Source organism: Argiope bruennichi, chromosome 10 (genome assembly GCF_947563725.1).
Source record: "Argiope bruennichi chromosome 10, qqArgBrue1.1, whole genome shotgun sequence".
In the NCBI taxonomy this organism is placed as follows: Eukaryota; Metazoa; Arthropoda; class Arachnida; order Araneae; family Araneidae; genus Argiope; species Argiope bruennichi.
The window spans coordinates 74,222,440-74,243,002 of NC_079160.1; the positions used below are offsets into that span (position 1 = coordinate 74,222,440).

At 31.4% G+C, this 20,563-nt stretch overlaps 1 protein-coding gene across 2 annotated transcripts; it reads right to left on the reverse strand.

Moving 5' to 3' along the window:
* Positions 1 to 83: 83 nt before the first annotated feature.
* On the reverse strand, positions 84 to 14,937 carry LOC129987407 (TD and POZ domain-containing protein 1-like). Of its 2 annotated transcripts, none has more exons than XM_056095383.1 (2): positions 13,260 to 14,937; positions 84 to 153 (listed from the first exon to the last, which is right to left on the reverse strand). In XM_056095383.1, exon 1 carries the CDS (start codon positions 14,404 to 14,406, stop codon positions 13,327 to 13,329), a length of 1,080 nt encoding a protein of 359 aa, XP_055951358.1. In that variant the 5' UTR covers positions 14,407 to 14,937; the 3' UTR covers positions 84 to 153; positions 13,260 to 13,326. The 2 variants fall into 2 exon arrangements, with proteins under 2 accessions (XP_055951358.1, XP_055951357.1); XM_056095382.1 differs by lacking the exon at positions 84 to 153 and adding an exon at positions 4,241 to 5,845.
* Between the last annotated feature and the right edge of the window lie 5,626 nt (positions 14,938 to 20,563).

The window sequence follows — 20,563 nt, forward strand, 5'->3', positions numbered from 1 at the left end:
TTTAATCATAACTTAAAATAAGATTATTATCAATAAGCTGAATCATGCTCAAAGCATATTGTAAGCATCCTTTTAACATTTTCTGGGGATCAAATCCATGGACCTCGTCTGCCAAATTCGGCTCATATCCACTTCTGGGGAAGTAGTTGCTTGCTAAAAAAAAAAGATTTTTCAACATTTTTATTTAAATTTTCAATTAAAAAAATTAATCTTTTTTTTTTTTTTTTTTTTGCAATTTCCGCAACTGGAACAAAACATTTTATTTCTTGAAATCCATTTTTTTAAAATCACTTTAATAATATTCGAAAAAAATTTCTCCAATTTAAATACATTTTAATAAAAATAAAGATTTATTCCAAGAATGGAGAATGGGAGACAAGCGCCAATGAGCATGAGCTTTCATATGAGCAAGAAATTTCATATAAATTTTCAATTTTGGATTGGCTTCTAAGAAATAAAATATCGTTCTAAGTTCCTTGACTGTTATCATTATAGAATAATTAGGAGCAGATTTTTATAATAGCAAAATCTCGCATTTTTCTTGCCTTACGAATAATATATAATAAGATAAGAAATTATATTAAATATAGGAGCGTTTCAACATATCGCCAATAATACTCATTAATTTATACCATGTCAACAACTGGAATTTTTGAAGAACCTACCTAGAATCTTCATATTCATGTTTCCATAATTAAACGATCCTATTTTAAAGTTTCCTGCAGACGAAAGTATTGTTGACATAGTTATAAATCTTCGTGTAGGAAATAGCAAAGGGATGAGAATTGAGATGAGGAAATAAAAAAGATTGTTCTGACATTCTTTTTTTCAGATCTTAGAATTCCAAAACATCCATAGTTGATTTTTCAATTAATATGTATATTGTAATCGATTATATTGGTGTACCAAAATGAAGGCCTGTTATAGATAAATCTGAGGAATTAATGGAGAGGATAGTGGACAGTTAAGCGTGTCAAGTTTGAGGAGCCTCAATTTGATTAAATCAAAAAATTTTGTAGTCTGTGATAGTTCAAATTTTGTGTAAAATCTGTTCAAAGGAAGTCTGGATTCCGGCTGACCTAATTTTTAAATTTCTATCAAATTTTGAGTACAATACATTCCGAAGATGTCTTTATGTCTGATAGCGAACGGATAAAACGAAGAGAGTTAGATGGTTAAAATTCGCCACACAGATTTAACATCTATAGTGCAGATACCTGTCAAACTTTGAGCCGAATCCAGCTATAGATTGGCTCTCTGTCGGTCGGTACTTTCAGAAACACGTAAACGGGATAATTCGGAAACAAATTTGACTTAAATAATGGCTCAAATTTTATATGGACTACAAGTGCAATTTTGTATCAAATTTTTGTTTCAATCTGTTGAGAAAAACGCATCTAAAACACAAATTCGAGTTTTGAATACTATCTACGCATGCCAGAAATTACTTGCCAAATAACTCGCCAAGGATGGCACGACAGATTCAGTAAAAAGGCTAAATTCACGCCAAAAGTTATTATTTCATAACTTTTGCACGCCAGTGCCATGTAGGGCATTTTCTGGCTTGTCACGTTTATTAGAGAGTATGCGAGAACGTTTTGAGATCAACAAATTAGACAATTGAGACAAATTAGACAAATTTCGCTTGTTAGACAAAGCGAAAAAGAAACAATGGAATGCTTTTGATTTAGTCACGGAAGGGAAAGGTAAATGTGCTATAAACAGGAAACTGGGCGTTTTCATACATATTGATAAACACAACAAATAAATTATGAGATTAAATTTCATAATATTTTGAGAACAAGAGTAAAACTATCAGTCTTCTTTTTTACGTTATCAGTTACTGCTGATAACGCTTCGCATAAAAAGGATTGCTAATGTTTCCTTTTTTTTTTAACTTATTTATCGATTGATATGGTGCACGGTAAGATGAGTATTAATTATCTTATCAGCAAGAGGATTTCACGGTATTTGCTCATTTCTTTTCTTCTGTTACAAAATCAATTCAGTTCTTTCATTCGGGAGTTTGACATCATCGTTGTCTGCAATGGAGATGAATGCCCAGACGAGAAGTTTCACTATGATATCGCAAATAGAAAATAGTCGTTTCTATTCTTCAAAATATGATCGTAGTATCTATAATCCATGTGAACAGAGATGGGTGACTGAGTCCATGACAGCTGTTGTAGTTAAAAACAGGAAACAATCTGTACTAAATGATTGATAAAAACTTTAATTGATGCCCATAATCTTTGCTGTGATAAGAAACAGGAAACAATCTTGATTGATGATGGGCCATATGATTGTTAATGGCACATTGATGATTCGTTAAATCCATAGTCTTCATTGTAGCTAGAAACAGAAAGCAGGCTAGACCAGATGATGGACAAAAGCCTTCGTTGAGCCCATAGTCTTCATTGCAATTCGAAACAGAAAGCATGCTAGACCGGATGATGGGTAAAAGCCTTCGTTGAGCCCATAGTCTTCATTGTAGTTAGAAACAGGAAGCTGGCTAGACCAGATGATTAACAAAGGCCTTCGTTGAGCCTTTAGCCTTCATTGTAGTTAGAAAAAAACAGGATGCAGGCTAGACGAGATGATGGGCAAAAGCCTTCGTTGAACCTATAGCCTTCATTGTAGTTAGAAACAGGAAGCAGACTAGACCAGATGATGGGCAAAAGCTTTTGTTGAGCCCATAACTGCGCTGTAATTAGGAGCAGGAAGTAAACTGGATTAGACTATAGGTTAAAAAAATTTTACCAATGCGTGGAACTTCGATGAGAGATCGAGTAATATAACTACATGAAGAAGAACGAAAGAAAAAAAAATAACATTTACTAAGACGAATACACTTTCAGAATACATTTATATACAATGAACAACCTTAACCTTAACCTTAATCAGCCTTAATCAGCCTTAGTACTGATAGAACCTTAAATCAGCACATAGTAAAGACAAATATATAATAATTACTGTGCCAACATTTAGTAGAGCTACATATTAGCAACGGTTACTGTATAGGCAAAGTCGTATGATTTCAATTAAATAGATGTGAATACATACATTTCTGGGAAGTTTTGTAGCCAAACTTGTAATTCTAATGTGCTTGTCACTTTGGCAGGTTTGCAATTTTTTTTAACCTGATGGCACATCATTTACTTCTTCAAAACTTAGTTTTGTTTTTTCCTTTCTACATTTTTAGTTTAGCTTCGCTTTGTAAAGAATTTGGCTCTCTTTGCTCAATATATTCTATCATTAAAGCGTTTGTCAGCTGTCGTAAATATTTCATTTTAAATAACATTTCTTTATTGTTTTTCGAATAAATAAGATGGCTGTCCATCGACTGCTGGTACATTATTTTTTAAAACAACAAAGAAATGAAGATTTATCAAAAACTTACTAAATAGTGGCGCGTACCACTGAAATACAAATAGTAGATTAGCAGAACTCAATTAAACTTTTAAATCCAAATTTAGATTAGAAATTTCTTGAAAAAAGCTACAGAAATAGCCAAAATGATAATCTCAATTTCATCTAATGTCAGATATCGCTGAAAAAAAACAATAAAGAAATGCGTCTAGAATTTTATCAGAATCGGTGAAAAAAACAATATATTTGTGTAAATATATATATATATATATATATATATATAATCATATTTTCTCCTTTATATATAGAGATACCGAGAGTCTCAATTTCCTCTAATGTCAGAAATCGCTAAAAAATACAAGACTTTAAATCATATTTAATTTTTTTTCTATTTATTTCTAAACAGTTCTCTTAAAATACAATGAATTAAAAATTAAATATTATTTATTGGATAAGTAGCATTGTTACACAAATGAATCAAATCGAACTTTGTTCATACAATCCTTCACATCAAGATTTAGTGGTAAAATTTGATCATAAAGCAAAGAAATATGAAAATAAATGTTATTAGAAGTATGAAAAAGAATAAAATTTAGGATACTTATCCATAACAAATTCTACAATAAATATATATAGATCCTCATTCAAAAAAAATTCCTCGTGTTTAAAACAAAAATTTATGCAAAGGAAAACTAGAATAAAATTTTCATATCATATCATCTAAATATAATTGAAAATTTTTAAGTTTCTAAAATGAGGCTCATAAAAAAATCAATTCATATCTTGTTATGAACATTAAGAAAATTTATAAATAAGAAAAAACAATTCCATTCCAAGAATATTTTCGATTTATTTTATACATGATGCTTAATGTTTCAAATGCCAGATTAGTATTCGTTTCTTCTAAAAGTTTCCACTGATCAGATTGAATAATCTCTCTGTCATTCGCTGCAATGAATTCTTGCACAGCTTTCTTCAGATCGGAATCGCTGTAATTATTTGCCAGCATCAAAATATCACAGCAATCAGAGAGACATATATTTTTCTGCAAAAAATTAGAGCACTTGCACTTCAATTCAAGGACTTCATATTTTTCTCCAGCAAAATAGAGTTTCTTAGCAATCTCCATGTTCAGATTTGTTAGGTTGTCGGAGTACAGGAACAATAAAAAACGACGCATTGTTTCTGCATCTAAATCCTTGATTTGGACACAGTCATTAATCTTGTGTTCCATGTTCGCAAACAAGTCATTAAACACAGGAGACCACAAACTTAGAATCAGTTTGTGAGCACGAAATGTCTCTGTAGCGGTTTGCAATTTTATATCCGAGAGTATGCCACTGGAAAATAAGGACATCATGTCTTCCTGCATTGTTGATGGAACTTGATTCTCTTCTTTAAGAACCTCATTGCCACTTTGTACTCCAGAAATCGGTTGTTCAATGATATTAGACAAATTAGATGCATATTTCGTTTTTATGATTTTGCTTTTGTATTTACCTGTGTAAATTGCTATATCACATTGAAGGGATAGACAATTATTTTGCAGGTATTGTTTGTGAGATTCCATAAGATTTTTCTTTGAAAATTGCAATGGAATTTTCAAAGAACATTGTTGTTTTGTATTAAAAAATGAAAACTCGTCATATCCACATTCCGTCTCATTTCCGGAATCGTCCAAAAGATTTAACGCACATTTGCAGCATTCTATCTTTTCATAATCCCAAGGTATAATCTCAATAAAAATTATTTCACCATTGGTCAAATTAATATTCATAGAGGTCACGGGCTTTACGACTGATGCGGATCGAATGCGCACATCTGTCTTCCTATAGGAAGCTAAATCACTGAAATTTTCCACTGCACATCCGAAAGATAGTTGTTCCACTTGTGCAATTGTAATTATCATGCACTTACCATCTTCAGAAACAGTTCCTTCTCTTTTCCATACTTTGCTCTTGATGATTATAGTGTCAGATGGAATGAATATTCCAGCCTTCAGTTTGAAAATTCTATCTTTGGGAACATATAAACATGGACGGCCTAAGTAATCAAAAAATTCTTGAGAAGATGATACCTCAAAAGGCGGTAAAGAAGGATGGTCTGAAGACACGGAAAAGCAGTAATCTAAATTATTATTTTTCAAAACATTGCTTGTTTTTTCATGAGTGATGGCGAGACAAATAAATTCATTTTGTAATCCTTCTGCTGGTGATAAGCATAATCTCCATTTGCTGTTCTCTAAATTGTCCATGAAGAACCATGGACTACATATCCAATAACTACAATCTTGTGAAAAGAATTTATAATTCAATATCCGCCAGGTGATGGTGAAACTGGTTCTTTGCAATTGCGCCGCCATTTAAATGATTGTTGATTCTGTGTTTGCAATAGACATGCAAAAGGAAACTGAATTCTGAAATAACCTTGTTTGATATATGAAGACAATTTTGCACCAGAAAGTTCCTGTACTAATCTGAAATGATTCAAGAACATTATTAAAAGCTATGATGTTAGACTGAACACATACGAAACAAAGCATTTTTTATCTCTTTAGGAGCATTGTTATTAGGAGCCTGATAATGCGAGTCAAACAATAGACTTTATTCCGTAATCTCTCTAGATTTAAATCCGATATTTTTTTCTTTTGCTTTGGTTTCGTTTTTGTACAAAATAAGAATTACTATATAATAAAGTTGAGGAAATACGAATCGCTTGTTGTATGAAAGTATAATCATTTGCATATGCTGTCCAATTCAATATTTTTTCCGTAGGAATCTTATCCTTATAATTTTTTGTTTTATTTATATATATATATATATATATATATATATATATATTCAGGGACTAATTTCAGGGGACTTTCGGGTCACGAGGAATCATTATTAGACTATTGTCTGCATTTTCTTCACAGAAAAAATCCCTTTCTTTGAATCCCTACCTGAGAGTGACCCTTGAAAAAGTCTTCAGGCTGGATTCTTATTTATATTTTTTTATTTGGTTTAATTTTTATTTGGTTTTTTTTATTTTCCTTTTAACTTGAGTTTAATACTTTTGTATATATATATATATATATATAATTTCCATATACCAAATATACAAAGAAAGAATTGTAATCTTTGAAAACTTCCAGTTCCAGAATTTGACTAATTTCCATGTTTCATACACTCGTAAGCTACATTTTTTGGAAATGTGCCCTTTCTTTTTTTTTGGGGGGGGGGGCTCTTACTGTCTTTCTGTGAACATAATAACTCATAAACGTTTTGAGATGGATAGATTTAATTTGATATGCACAGTTTTTGCAACCTGCGAATGAATTCACTTCAATTCCCAATGTCCTGATGTAATAAATCAAGACTGCCTCTTTGCTTCAACTCTCTAAGTACTTCTAAATGTTGATTGCCCCATCACGAATAACAGAAAATCCAGCATCCCTCGAAATCTGCGAAGACATTCCTTTCTTCAACCTACAACCCTGAATGCAGCTCTGTTGTTGGTTGATAAAACTCCCCATTCCACCCTCAAGCACTTTGACTGATTTCAGCCTATCGTTTCCACGTGTAAAGTCTTTCTCACATTGTATACAATCTTACCAAAAGTCACGCATTATTCAATCTTCATTTCATTAAGGAGATAGTTCCCTGACAGGATCGGGTGCTCCAAAAAGTTTAACTTGAACCTGAAACGCTCACTTACCCTTTGTTATGCATCATGCCTAGCCCATGGTCATTTGCTGTCTTAATATAATTTATATTTTTTAACTTAATTGTTGTTATATTAAATATGTCAATGTTTAAAACTTGCATCTTTATCCTCATGCTTCTGCATCTCGTCACCATACAAATATCTTTCTGCATAAATGGTGTTTTGTGCTTATATAGTTATATGAAAGGTGATGTTGGACGGTAGTTTAGACCCTTGTCATCGCAAACACTCAACATGCATTGCTCCTATCCACATTAATAATAAAAATGCTATCACCGCCTCCTTCCAAAATAAAAATTTGGTGTCCTTGAACAACGCCGTGAGCGCCAAGAGTGCTTAGATTTTTATTTTGAAAAAATGAGCAATTTATGTTCTGTGGTGCAGTGTAGAAAATCGAATATGCAACATTTGACACAGAACTACAATTTTAGGAACAAGATCCAATGAAGATTTTCTTTCATCTAAGCCATTGCTCACTCAGTGACAATAGACAGACAGACGGTTAACACTTTGATAGATTTTATTCAAAATTTTAATGCATTCTAGATGCTGGAATTGTATATTAAATTTTATTAATTTAGATCTTAAAATTTTGTAATAATCATGTTCACTTGCAGACGGATAGACAGACAAACTTCTTGCGATTGTACAAATCTACGTATATATTTTTTGTAGCATAGTAAAGAAATTTTGCATCTTCGTTTTACAATTGGCGAACAATAATTACCAAATATGGAACTTTGGAGTGAGTCTGGCATTTTTATGGAATCTAAGATTGGCGATTAATCGCTGACGAAGGGATTAATTTCCTAAAATGTATTTTTGATGCCTTCTATACAACTTACTGAAACCAAAATTGGCATAGAAGTAGAACTGAATCACAAGATTACATATAAAATTACAATTATTTTATTCATTACATATCTTGTTCTCTACATGAGAAAATACAGACCGACAGACATTGATCTCTAGACAGATTTAGTTCCTAAGAGCATCTAACTCTTTTCGTTTTGTAGTTAATGTGTTAACTTAATTTCATAACAATTTACAAGTTTGGTATAAACGTACCAAATTTCGTCCGTCAAGCTCAAAGCGATTTTGAGTCATCGTGTTCACAGATAAACATTTTTTTTTTTTTTTTTTTTTTTTTTTTTTTGTACTTGAGTAAATCTGAAGCATGGAGATTTTTTTTAAATCTCAAATTGGAATTTTTTAACAATTACATTAACTCTTTATATAATTCACATACGAAGAAGTAATTACATTCTTTAAAATTTTTTTGTTTATTATCCATAGAAAAGGTAAATTTTAAATATACGCTTTTATTGCTCAATTAATTTTAATATTATAATTTATTTTAATATATGACTTACTTTTTTAAATTTTTTTGCCTTTGGCTTTTATATTATATTATTTTTTAAATTGTCCTCTGATTTTTTAAACCCGTTTTAATCTTTCTCATAGACATTTTTAATAAACTCCTAAGAATTTCCCTTTTCTTCCACTTGATAGAGATTTAATACCTACATAGAAAAGCTGATGCCTCGTGAAATCGTACTTTGCTATGATAGTTTATGGAAAATTAAACACTCTGTAAAATTAAAAGATTGAAAATTTAATAGAGGGTTGGGGGTGTAAATACTTTCTTTCCTTCTTTCTTTCTGTCTTTTTTTTTATTTTTTAACTTTTCACATTATTTCGTTTTGTAAATAGCATTTATCTCATCGTTCAGCTTCTCCTTTTTCTAATTTTTTTATTGTTTATTTTTATTGCCTGATTGTTTTTGTCATGAGCATTTGTCCAATTTTATCATGTGAGAACATATGTTATTTTGGTTTGAGATTTTTGAAGCCTCAAAACGCGTAGGCAACAAATTGGCGATTTATGGCTTTTTAGGCATCAATTTTTCGCTTTTAGGGTTATAAGTAAATAAAACAGAAGGTTACCACATTTGACGATCTACGGCCAATTAAACTTTCAACTTGATTTCCAAATTATTCATTCTCTGAATTCTTACGAATTGTCTTAATTAATTTAAGTCATTAATCAATTTATACCGGTTTGAAACAATCAAACTATCAGATTACGCATGCGTCTATATTTAGAAAACGACGGGTTTTTTTCATATCAAAATCGGTCGAGCTCCAAAATTTTATTTGCCAGCTAGAAAAATTGAAAATGAAAGTTTAAAAAAGTTATCATTTTAAATATATACAGTGGCTCCCAAAATTGAGTATACACTATACTCTTTCTTCTTTAATTTTCTTCTTTTTGATCTTAACATTCCTATTTATGGCTAATATTTATAAGAACGACAAAATATACATTATCAAAGGTATTAGGCTAAAAAACAAAACGGAGGAATCAATAATATTTTTATTACAGTCATTTTTATGCCAAAGTTACAAATTTCAAAGTCCCAAAATTGAGTATACACCTTATAAAATATGTGACTTGACTACTATTATTTATTTTCAAATGAATAAGTAAAACAGTTTTGTTACTTTAGTTGGCAATCATTGATTTCCAAGCGAAAACAAATGTTTTGGTTATCATAATCAGCTCCAGAAATGAAACAAATGTTGAAATTCGGAAACTTGTTATTCGATTGTCTGAAGATGGTAAATCTCTACGAGAAATTGCAAGGGAAATTAAACGCAGTCAAAGAGGCGTTCAAAAAATTATTCAGAAGTATAAAATGTATAGCCAAATTGTTAATAAACTTGGAAGAGGAAGAAAAGAAATTCTCAGTGTCACGACCAAGAGAAGAGTTATTCGAGAAGTAGCAAACAATCCTAAGGTGAATGCTACAAAAATTGCTACATTTACTTCAAGAACAATTGGAAAGTGTGTTTCTGCAGCCAGAACAAAACCATTCATTTCCAAAGTAAATGGAGAGAAAAGAATTTCATTTACTAAAAGTCATATTTCAAAACCTCCGGACTTCTGGAATCAAGTAATATTCAGTGACGAAGTAATTTCAATGTTTTTGGTAGTGATGGTCGATGTTATGTTTGGAGAAAGCCCAATTCTGAGCTTCTTCCTAAAAACACCAATGCTTCTGTCAAGTATGGAAGTGGTTCACTTCTTGTATGGGGCTGTGTGTCAGCAAAAGCAGTGGGAAATTTAGTTTTCATTGATGGAATCATGGACAAAATCAAATATTTGGATATATGAAAGAACAATTTAAAACAAAGTGCCCAGCATTTGGGTTTAGGGTCAAGTTTTCTGTTTCAACAAGATAATGACCCGAAGCATATAGCTAAAATAGTTAAGTTATGATTGTTGTATAATTGTAAATTGCAATTGCACACCCCTCCTCAATCTCCAGGTCTCAATGTGATTGAAAATTTGTGGCACAATTAGGAAAATCAGTTCAAAAACACAATACTAGGGGCAAGGAACACTTAAAAATAGTATTACAAGAAGATTGGTCGTAAATTGGTCGAAACAACTCAAATTCTTGTCACCTCAATGCCACACCGTTTACAAGCTGTTCTAAATGCAAAAGGATATGCAACAAAATATTAATTTAAGTTTTTCTCTTTTTCTTTATAGATTTTGCTAAATGTATACTCAATTTTGTGACTTTGGAATTTGTAACTTTGACATAAAAACTACTGTAATAAAAATATTATTGATTCCTCCGTTTTGTTTCTTAGCCTAATATTTTTGTTAATGTATATTTTGTCGTTCTTATAAATATTAGCCATAAATAGGAATGTTAAGATCAAAAAGAATAAAATTAAAGAAGAATGAGTATAGTGTATACTCATTTTTGGGAGCCACTGTATATATATATATATATATAGAGAGAGAGAGAGAGAGAGAGAAAGAGAGAGAGTGACCGATAGAGAAGTCTTGTGATTGCTTCAAACCGTGTTAAAGTTGTTAATGACTTCAATTAATTAAGACAAATAATGACTCAAAAATAATAATGTTCTCACGTGATAACTTGAAAGTTGCGATCGTAGATTTCATTTTTTATATTACTTATAATTGTTTTTTATTATCAACATATTTCTGTCAAATTTTTTAACACAGACGTGAGTCCATCATCATGATACTGATCAATATTCATTAAACTTTTATTTTAAGCAATTAAACTTTGGCGTAAACTTTGACGCTTGCGAGAATTAAGAAGAATCATTATTCTCAGGGATTGTGATTTATATTCCATGTTCATGAAATTATTTAAATAATCAACTGTTACTGGAGTACTGTTACGTTATATATCATGCCGAAGCACTTACCATGTTTGAAAATAGTTGAGTCATCATGTTTAAATGAATGTAAATATTCAGACCAACAGAAGGACGGAGCCTTTCCGGATTTAACTCGAAATCTGATGAAGTTTTGAAATTAAGATGATAAAATTGTATAACAAATTTTTATTTTTATTTATTGCACTCAATTGCATTTGAATGGACAGACAGATTAGCTTCCTCTGAAAGGATTTTCGTCAAACTTTGATAGAAATCTACGAATTGGGTAAAGCATACCCTATTTGTTGATCCTACCATATTCCCTATAGCTCAAAGTTCTCATACTCAGGTAAACAATCACAATTCTAATAAACTATTCTTTTCGCCATAGTTATGTCTAAAACATAATTATGGTGATTAGTCAAAAATTCTCGTGTTCGAATGTTTTGCAATTATATTATTTTCTCATAGCATACTTCGCATGTGAGAAAATAAAAATTTGAAACTTTTTATCAGGCCGACAAATTTTTTCCACTAATATAATTTAATAACTAATATTTATCGAAATTAATATAAATATTTGAGCAGTAAAGAGCATCTAATATTTAATAGATAATCGAAGATCAATTATGTAATATCAATAAATCATAAAGAAAAAAAATTTGAAAAAAAATATGTATTATGTTTTTGAATTTTAAATCGTTGGTACAATAACTCAATAAAAAAAATTCTTTCAGCAAATTCTTATCTTCTCCAATTATTTTTCTAAAGAATTTCTGATATAAATAAATTCAGAGCAAGTATCCAATTAATGAATAATAAGATAAACATAAGCAGAATCGTAGCAAAAAGCAGCCAGATTTTAAACTTGCTCAATCATTTTGAAAATAATTCGAGCAAAATATGTAATTTATTCAGACAATACGTTAGGATACATTGCTAAGTAGATAAGAAAAAAATAACAAGAAATTCCCAATCATTTCGAACCATTGCGAATGTACATTCAAAATATTTTTTAAAATACAAAACTTATAAATCATCATCAGAATCATTGATTAAAAAATTCATTTAATAAAGATATTTTTCCTCCACTTATTTATTCATAGATTACAATAATATGTTCAAAGTCTGAGAAATACAAAATAACTGACAAACAAATAAACCGATGAAGAAAATCATTAAATGAATCAGAGAGATTACAAATATTTTTGTCTATAGTTTCGGAACTATTTTATATGCAATAATTATATGATTTAAAATCATGGAAATCAATAACTTAAATTAAATATTAAAGTACGTCAAATATCATTATATAATAAAAATAAATATCATCATCAAGTTCCGCTTCAAACAAAACACTCCATTGATAACATTTATAAACATTCTTTCATGATATGCTGAATGTTGCCGAATTCATAAGGCAAATTCAGAAAAGGTGTAGTAGGCATCAAGAGAATGAAAACTGCCACTGAGCATAGAATAACAAACCATATTTATTCGGCAAGTGGCTAAATTAATGCACGGATTCCCAATAACCATTAGCCTATCAGTGATGACCCTTGTATCATGGTCTTTTCAACCGCAGCTGGTAACAATTCCTATAAAAAAGTCTCGCAATCGCATTTCTAACGTTGGATTTGATGCATTTAACCTGCATTATATTCCTGCTTTACATGAAAAAAGTATTTTTCTAACTATTATTGCCCTCTTTTGCCTCACTCGACATCATACCCTTCAGAATTATCATTACGATTTTCTTGCACTAAACGAGGTTTGCGAGCCCATGGCCTATGGTCATTTTTCATCCTCTTGAGGCCTACTATCAGCGCTCTGAACTTCACCGCCGAATTTTGCAATAGCCTGAACAAAACAAAAGAGTTTAAGAAAAAACGAAATTTTAAAATTACTGTATCATAAAATAAAAGTAATTTCATAGTTTCTTTTACTTATAAATGGATATTAATAAATTTTTATCCCTACCTTTTTTGCCACAAGGATAAAGTATTCAAGAAATTTCAAACGAAGAATGCATAAAGCCTCATTGAAATTATGTAAATTTCCTACTTTTTTCATACATGACACGAAGTGTTTCAAAAGTCAAAACTGGATTTGTTTGTTCCAGTTGTTTCCACTGATCCGTTTGATAAACTTCCTTATCATGGTGTGAGATGTACTCCTGCACAACTTTCTTCAAACAGGAATCGCTATGTCTATCTGCTAGCACCAAGACATCACAGCAACTGGATGGGCAAAGATTTTTCTCTAAAAAATGGGCACATTTGTGTCTTAAACTAAGGACTTCGTATTTGTCTCCAGCAAAATATAGTTTCTTCGCGCTCTCTAAATCTAGATCCTTAAGACTATCTGAATACAAAAATAAAAGTAAACGGCGCACCGTATCTGCATCAAGATCTTCGATACGTACACACTCTTTAATATTTTCTTTCATGTTATTGGTAAACATAGCTCTGAATACAGGAGATCTTGCACTCAGAATAAGTTTGTGGGCAGGAAATGTTTCTGTTGGTGTTTGCAGCGTCGTGTCGGAGAAGTTACCACTGGAGAGCAAAGACATTAGATCATCTTGCACTGTGAATATGAGACGATTCTCTTCTTCAATATTTTCAGTGACATTCTGCTTACTAGAGAGCACTTGATGGATGCTGTTACACAAATTAGTTTCACATTTCATTTTTAAGATTTTATTCGTGTAGTTTCCAGTACAAAATGCTATTTCCCCATCCAGACATTCTTTCTGAAAATATTGATTCCCAAAATACATCAGATGTCTTTCTGGGAATTTCAGCGGTATTTTCCATCCACTGCCTTGTTCTCCGCGTTTCTTCGGATCATACCTAAACCAGCCTTCTCCGGCTATTTTAGTTCTTGTGCTATCAAGCAAGTTCAACAGACATCTGCACACACCTGTCTTTTCGCAATTCAAAGGTTTAACTTCCAGAAAAATTGTTTGATCACGAGTTAGGCCGATATTCATTGAAAACTGCAAACTTTCGCCAGATGTGGATATAATACGAATAGGTTTCGTTCCGTCGGAAGTTAAATCGCCAAAAGCTTCAACCACACCTACGAAAGACACCCGTTCCACTTCTGCTTCTGTTTCGATCATATATTCCGCACCTTCAGACAAAGATCCTCCTTCTTTCCATAACTTGCATAGCACAGTGAAGGTGTTGGGGGGAATAAGCACACCTGACTCCTCTTTAAAAATTTTATTCTGTGATACTAGCAGCAACAGTTTCCGTGAACCGGGCTAAAATGCGTCAATATCCTCTGCTTCAAATGGAGGTGATGACGAATGATCTGAAGACAAGGAACAAAGAAAACGGAATTTAAATTTCTCAGTGGATGCACTATTTTCACTTTCGATATTAAGTTTTACATAGCCACATAAACTTGGTTCTCGGCCCAAGGATAATCTACATATCAAAGCATCCACGCTGAGCCAGGGACTGTAACATATATTGCCTTGTAAGAATTTGTAGCTCTCTAACCGCCATTTGATAGTGAAACATTTTTCCTCTAATTCCATCGTCGTATAAGAATTCAAAGTAATAATTATCTGCAGGAAAATATCGCGATACAACACTGAGACGCAAATCTATCAAAATCGGTTTAGAAAAAAGTGAAACCAGCTTTAACACAGATGAATTTCCTTTATGTAATGAGTTTTGACATAAAGTGCGATAAGCAGTATCTTTTAAATGACGTAGAAAAGCGGGGGAAGAAAAGCAATTCTCGTTATCACTGAAAACGATAATATAGAGAAATTCGGAAACTTTATTTCAAGATTGAATATTTTTTTGTTCTTTCTCGTATAAGAAGAAGCGTTGTAATAGTAAATTGTTTCTGAAAAGGAAGTTGTAGGAAGAATTATTGACCTATTTTAGGTATTGACAGCTATTGTTGTCTTATAAGACATCCATCTAAAAGCCAAGTTACAGTATTGTTAAAAACAAAAAAGAGATTTCTCAGACAATCATCTTTTAAGCACTATGATGCCTTAGGATTAAACTCCATTTGGAAGGTCCATGTGCATAATGAACAGAACTTAAAATTATCAAAATATCAGGGTTTTAATATCAGTGACAAACATGCGATTAAAAACTTTTTGTCATAGGCATAAATCATGAATATAATGTCTAAGAGATATAATTGAAATTAAGTACAACCAATTATTCTGACAAACCAGCTGGTCGTAAAAATCAAAAATGGCTCTTGAATAATAAAGCTGACAATTTTTAAATTGTAACACTTATTTTTTTTTATTATTATTATTATTGGCTATATTCCTATACAAAACTGATGAACGAAACTGCTTTTTCTAGCATTTATATCTTATCTTTAAATCTTTTTCTTTATCTTATTTTATGATCAAATTCTTATCAATATTATAGAATTCTAAATTAACATTTTATAAATAATTTTGTCTCCAAATAATTAAATATCATTTGCACCAAATTAAAAATTAACATTCGCATATACATAGGCAATGATATTTTAATATTTAATTAAAACTTAATTAATTTCTTAATATTTAGTTCAATTTAGCCTATATTAACTCCATTATAGAACATTCTCTTATTTCCTGATCCCATTCCACTTTTTCTATCTAATTAATTCAACAGAAGCTTTGTAAAATTGCTGAATCGGCTAAAAGTCTAAACGTTCCCACACTCCGAGTGAAGGGACAAAATACAGCTGACTTGACAAATTCTTCTAAAAGATCCCTCTGTTTCCCTTGCTTTTTGATTGACATGCCATGGAAATCCCTATTTAAACATCAAAGTATATAAAACAAGGATAAATTATTTCTCCCTCTTTTTACGCCACTTCTTGACTAATCTGTTGTGTGTTTGTTTGTGTGTGTGTGTGTGTGTGTGTGTGTGTAGGCATATTTATAGGGAGCCCGTGAACTGTTGGAAACTAAAAAATTATTTAAAAATAATATATGAATTTTCAACCATGATTTTTTTAAGGAAAAACACATTTTAAAAGTTTTATTTTCATCTAGGTGACATGCGGATTTGATGATTTAGGGGGTCGTAAAATATTAAAAACAAACAATAGTTTAGAACCCATATTTGCAAAAATATTAAAACTTGAAGAAAAATAGAAGCTTGAAAATGTAAGGAATTTTATATTCTATAAGCGTGTAGTGTGAAAACTGCGGAGTTTTAATGATATTGAAGAAAAACTAAAATGGGAATCAGAAAACATCGCTGCACCATCAGTATCGATGTTCGCAGAAAGCGTTGTCAAATTCGAAAGACAAATTCAGAGCAAAGATAATAGGCGTTAAGTAGATGAAAAATTAACAGAAAACATAGGGTCACAGGTAACGTTTTCAATGAAAATCTCAAAAACAGACGGCGAATAGACAATGAGCCTGACGAAGAGACTGGCCCTATAAATGCGAGGATTAGGAAAAATTTTAAAACGAAAATCCTTATCGTATGTAATATTTTGATGCTTTCCAGAAAAATAAAAGCAGAGAGCAAGTATTCATTAATGAGCATTGCAGAATTGATGGTCGTTAAACTCCATTCGTTAACGTAAGATTTCACGAATGCAACTAAAATGTGCTGTAGCACCATCATGCATTAACCAAATGTTCTGACGTACAATTGTCGGTGTTCTCTACAGAAAATCCTGAGGGACGTGCTAGAAAAAAACAAAGTGCTTTGTGCCTCTGAGGCGTTTGGTCAAAAAATAGGTCCCAATAGATGAGCCTCCCAGATGATAATATCGAACTTAGGTTGTACGTTCGACGAGATAGTGAAGTGAGAATTTTCAAATGACCAAATATGTGAATTGTTCGTGTTAAATACCTCTTCTCTCGTAAAGCAGGCTTCCTCTGAGAATAAAAATAGCAGAAAAGTGTGCATATTCCTGTGTGGCATCAAGCATCTAGGGTGCGAACTCCACCCGATTTGCGATTTTCACTAAATAAACGTTACCTGCGACCCTATGTTTTCTGCTAATTTTTCATCTACTTAATGCCTGCTATCGCCTTTTTGAATTAATCTTTCGAATTTGATAACAACCTCTGCAAACATCGGTACCGATGCTACAACAATGCTTTCTGGTGCGTATTTTAGTTTTTCTTGCATATCTTAAAAACTCTTCAATTTTTACACTACACTAAATCAAATTAAAGAATATAAAATTCTTTACATTTTCAAGTTTTTATTTTTATTTTCAAATTTTAATATTTTTGCATATAAGGATTCTAAACTGCTTTTTCGTTTTCAATATTTTACGACCCCCTGGATCATCAAATAACATGTTGCCTACTTGAAAAAAAAAACTTTTAAGAATGTGTTTGCATGTTAAAAAATATTTATAATTGAAATATCATTTGTTATTGTTTTATTGAATTTTTACATTTTCCAACAATTCTTAGACTTTCTACAATTTTGAGAGTTTCACCTACTAATCATCGTTTGGGACCCTATGTTGTATGGTGATTCTTTATCCTCTTGATGCCTACTATCACCCCTCTGAATTTGTCGGTCGAATTCGGCAACTACCTATATATATATATATATATATATATATATATATATATATATATATATATATATATATATATATATATATATATATATACTTCCCCTATATAAAAACTTCCCCTATATATGAAACCCTAGCGGCCTATCCGCTCAACCAATCGAACTAAAATTTCAGACATGGTTGTTTGAAGGTATGCGCTAGAAATTGTGATGATTCTAAACAACGCAGAACTCACATAACTTCACATATACATAACTTCACGTGTTATCGCATATTGCAATTCTGACACAGTTGCAGAATTCCGTTATTGCTGAATTGCAGCAACGAAATGTTATTAGGGACATTGTATGGATGCAAGATGGGGCTCCTCCACACGTCGCCCAATGTGTTCGACCAGTGCTGCAACAACACTTTGGTGATAAAGTCATCTCTAGTAACTTTGCAGTTTCGTGGCCACCACGATCCCCCGACTCACTCCTATGGATTTCAGGTTCTGGGGTTATCTGAAATCTAAGGTGTACACGCCTGGTCCACGAGATGTGTCAGAATTGCAAGATGCGATAACACGTGAAGTTATGCAGATTCCTCCTTGCATGTTACGTTCGGCATTGTTGTCCACAATCTCCCGAATGCAATGCGTTGTCGCCTGCGAAGACGAACACGTTGAAAACCTGTAATTATAACTTTCCATTCCAATAAAAACTTTTTTTCTCTTTCCTCTCTGTGTTGTCATTTGTCCTTTATAATGCTCTTCTTTGCATATGCTTTAAGGCGGCAATTTTCGTCACACGCTAATCGTTCCAACGCCATTTGTGGTTTTTCAATACGCTGATCAATTTGCAAAAGGGAAAAGCGTGTGTTGCAATTCGAAAATTTCAAAATTCTCTCACTGTAACCGTAACCGTGAGTTCTGCGTCGTTTAGAAACATCACAATCTCCAGCGCATACCTTCAAACAACCTTGTCTGAAATTTTAGTTCGATTGGTTGAGCGGATAGGCTGCTAGGGTTTCATATATAGGGGAAGTTTTTTTTGGACCACCCTGTATATATATATATATATATATATATATATATATGTGTGTGTGTGTGTGTGTGTGTGTGTGTGTGTGTGTGTGTGTGTGTGTGTGTGTGTGTGTGTGTGTGTGTGTGTGTGTGTGTGTGTAATGATATTTTAAACTCTTAATTTAGACCATAGTAAAATATTCTCTTATTTCATAATCCAATTTCACTTTCGGTTTAATAATTCCTCTGTAAAAAATAATGTGCCATCAGAACTACGTTTCAAATGAAAGTGATACTACGGTACCCTTGAAAAAGTGTCAAAGGTCACCACGTATATAGAATTGGCACATGGCCAGCATTGCACCTTCTTATAAATAATCATAATTGCCTCCCGAGAGAGAATAAAAAGAAATTAAAAATACAATGTCTCGTCTCGTTTTATGTAATTAAAAAAAACTGAATTCAAAACTCAAAATTAAAAGAAAAGATAAAGGAGACCATCAAATTATGCTTCAATTAAAAATTGTTCATATTAAAGGATAAGCAAAGTTATGTGAATGCTACATAAACAAAATTTAATAATAACTGATTTAACACTAATATGATTCTGTTGCTAAATCAAATTAAATATGAAATAATTCAATGTTATAGATGTTACATATGCATGTATTCAAAAATTTTTAATACTGTTTTACGGTTTTCTGCAAATTAATAATAATATAAATGACTTTCAAAAAATTGAAATGTATTTCAATGTAGCTGAGTAAAATTAATTTGCATTTTGCAATTGTGAATATGTATTTTAGCACAAAAATTTATTTCTTATTTATGAAGATCAGAATTTCAGACTTTAAGCAACTATATTTCCTCCTAATTTAATTGTCGAATCCATGCATTAATTTGATGTTGTTGAGAATGAGAGTTGAAGCTATGTATAATAGATGACTAATTCTGAACTATTTCAAAAAAAAATGATAAGGATGATGTTAATGCTTTATCAGAATCAAATTTTGAAGAAGCTTTAATCCTTGTATGTCTAAAACTGGAGGAGGGAATTCAAAATTTGTATTGGTGTCATAATGTTTGTATATACTAAGAAGAAAAGAAATGGGATGCTCAGAAGATAAGTTAAGGATTAAGTTTTATTGGCTTGAATGATTGAAAAAGTGAATGTATAGCAACCAAGGTTGTTATACTCTGAAAATCATAATATCAAATTTTATTTCTCACCAGAGACACAATCCAAAAATGTATAGAACAAAATAGGGAACATAGAGACAAAATTATGCACTTGTGAAACGCAATAGCATATTCCTTCAATCCAGTGCTGCAAGAAGATTGGATAAAAATAACATAACATAAAATAACCTATGAAATAACATAAGATTTTTTTAAAAATAAAATACCATATTATTTATAAATTGTACTGAAAGCAGAAGGAAATGCAACAAAATATCTAAACTAAATATATACTCAATTTTTTACAAAAATATTTTTAAGTGTGAGCTTTGAGCACAGGTGTGAATTTATTTTTGTATTTAACATTTTATGTATTTAAGGAAAGAATAAAGTAGTATCTATTCAATTTTGAAAGACACTAAGTCAAAAATAAAAATCCAAAAGAAAGGAATGTTTATTTTCATTCCTTTCTGAGTGGAGAAATATAATATAAACACTGTTTTCCAGTTTATATTATGTAACTAAAAATTTAAGGAACAGAAGAGTGAGTATACATCTCAAGTATTCT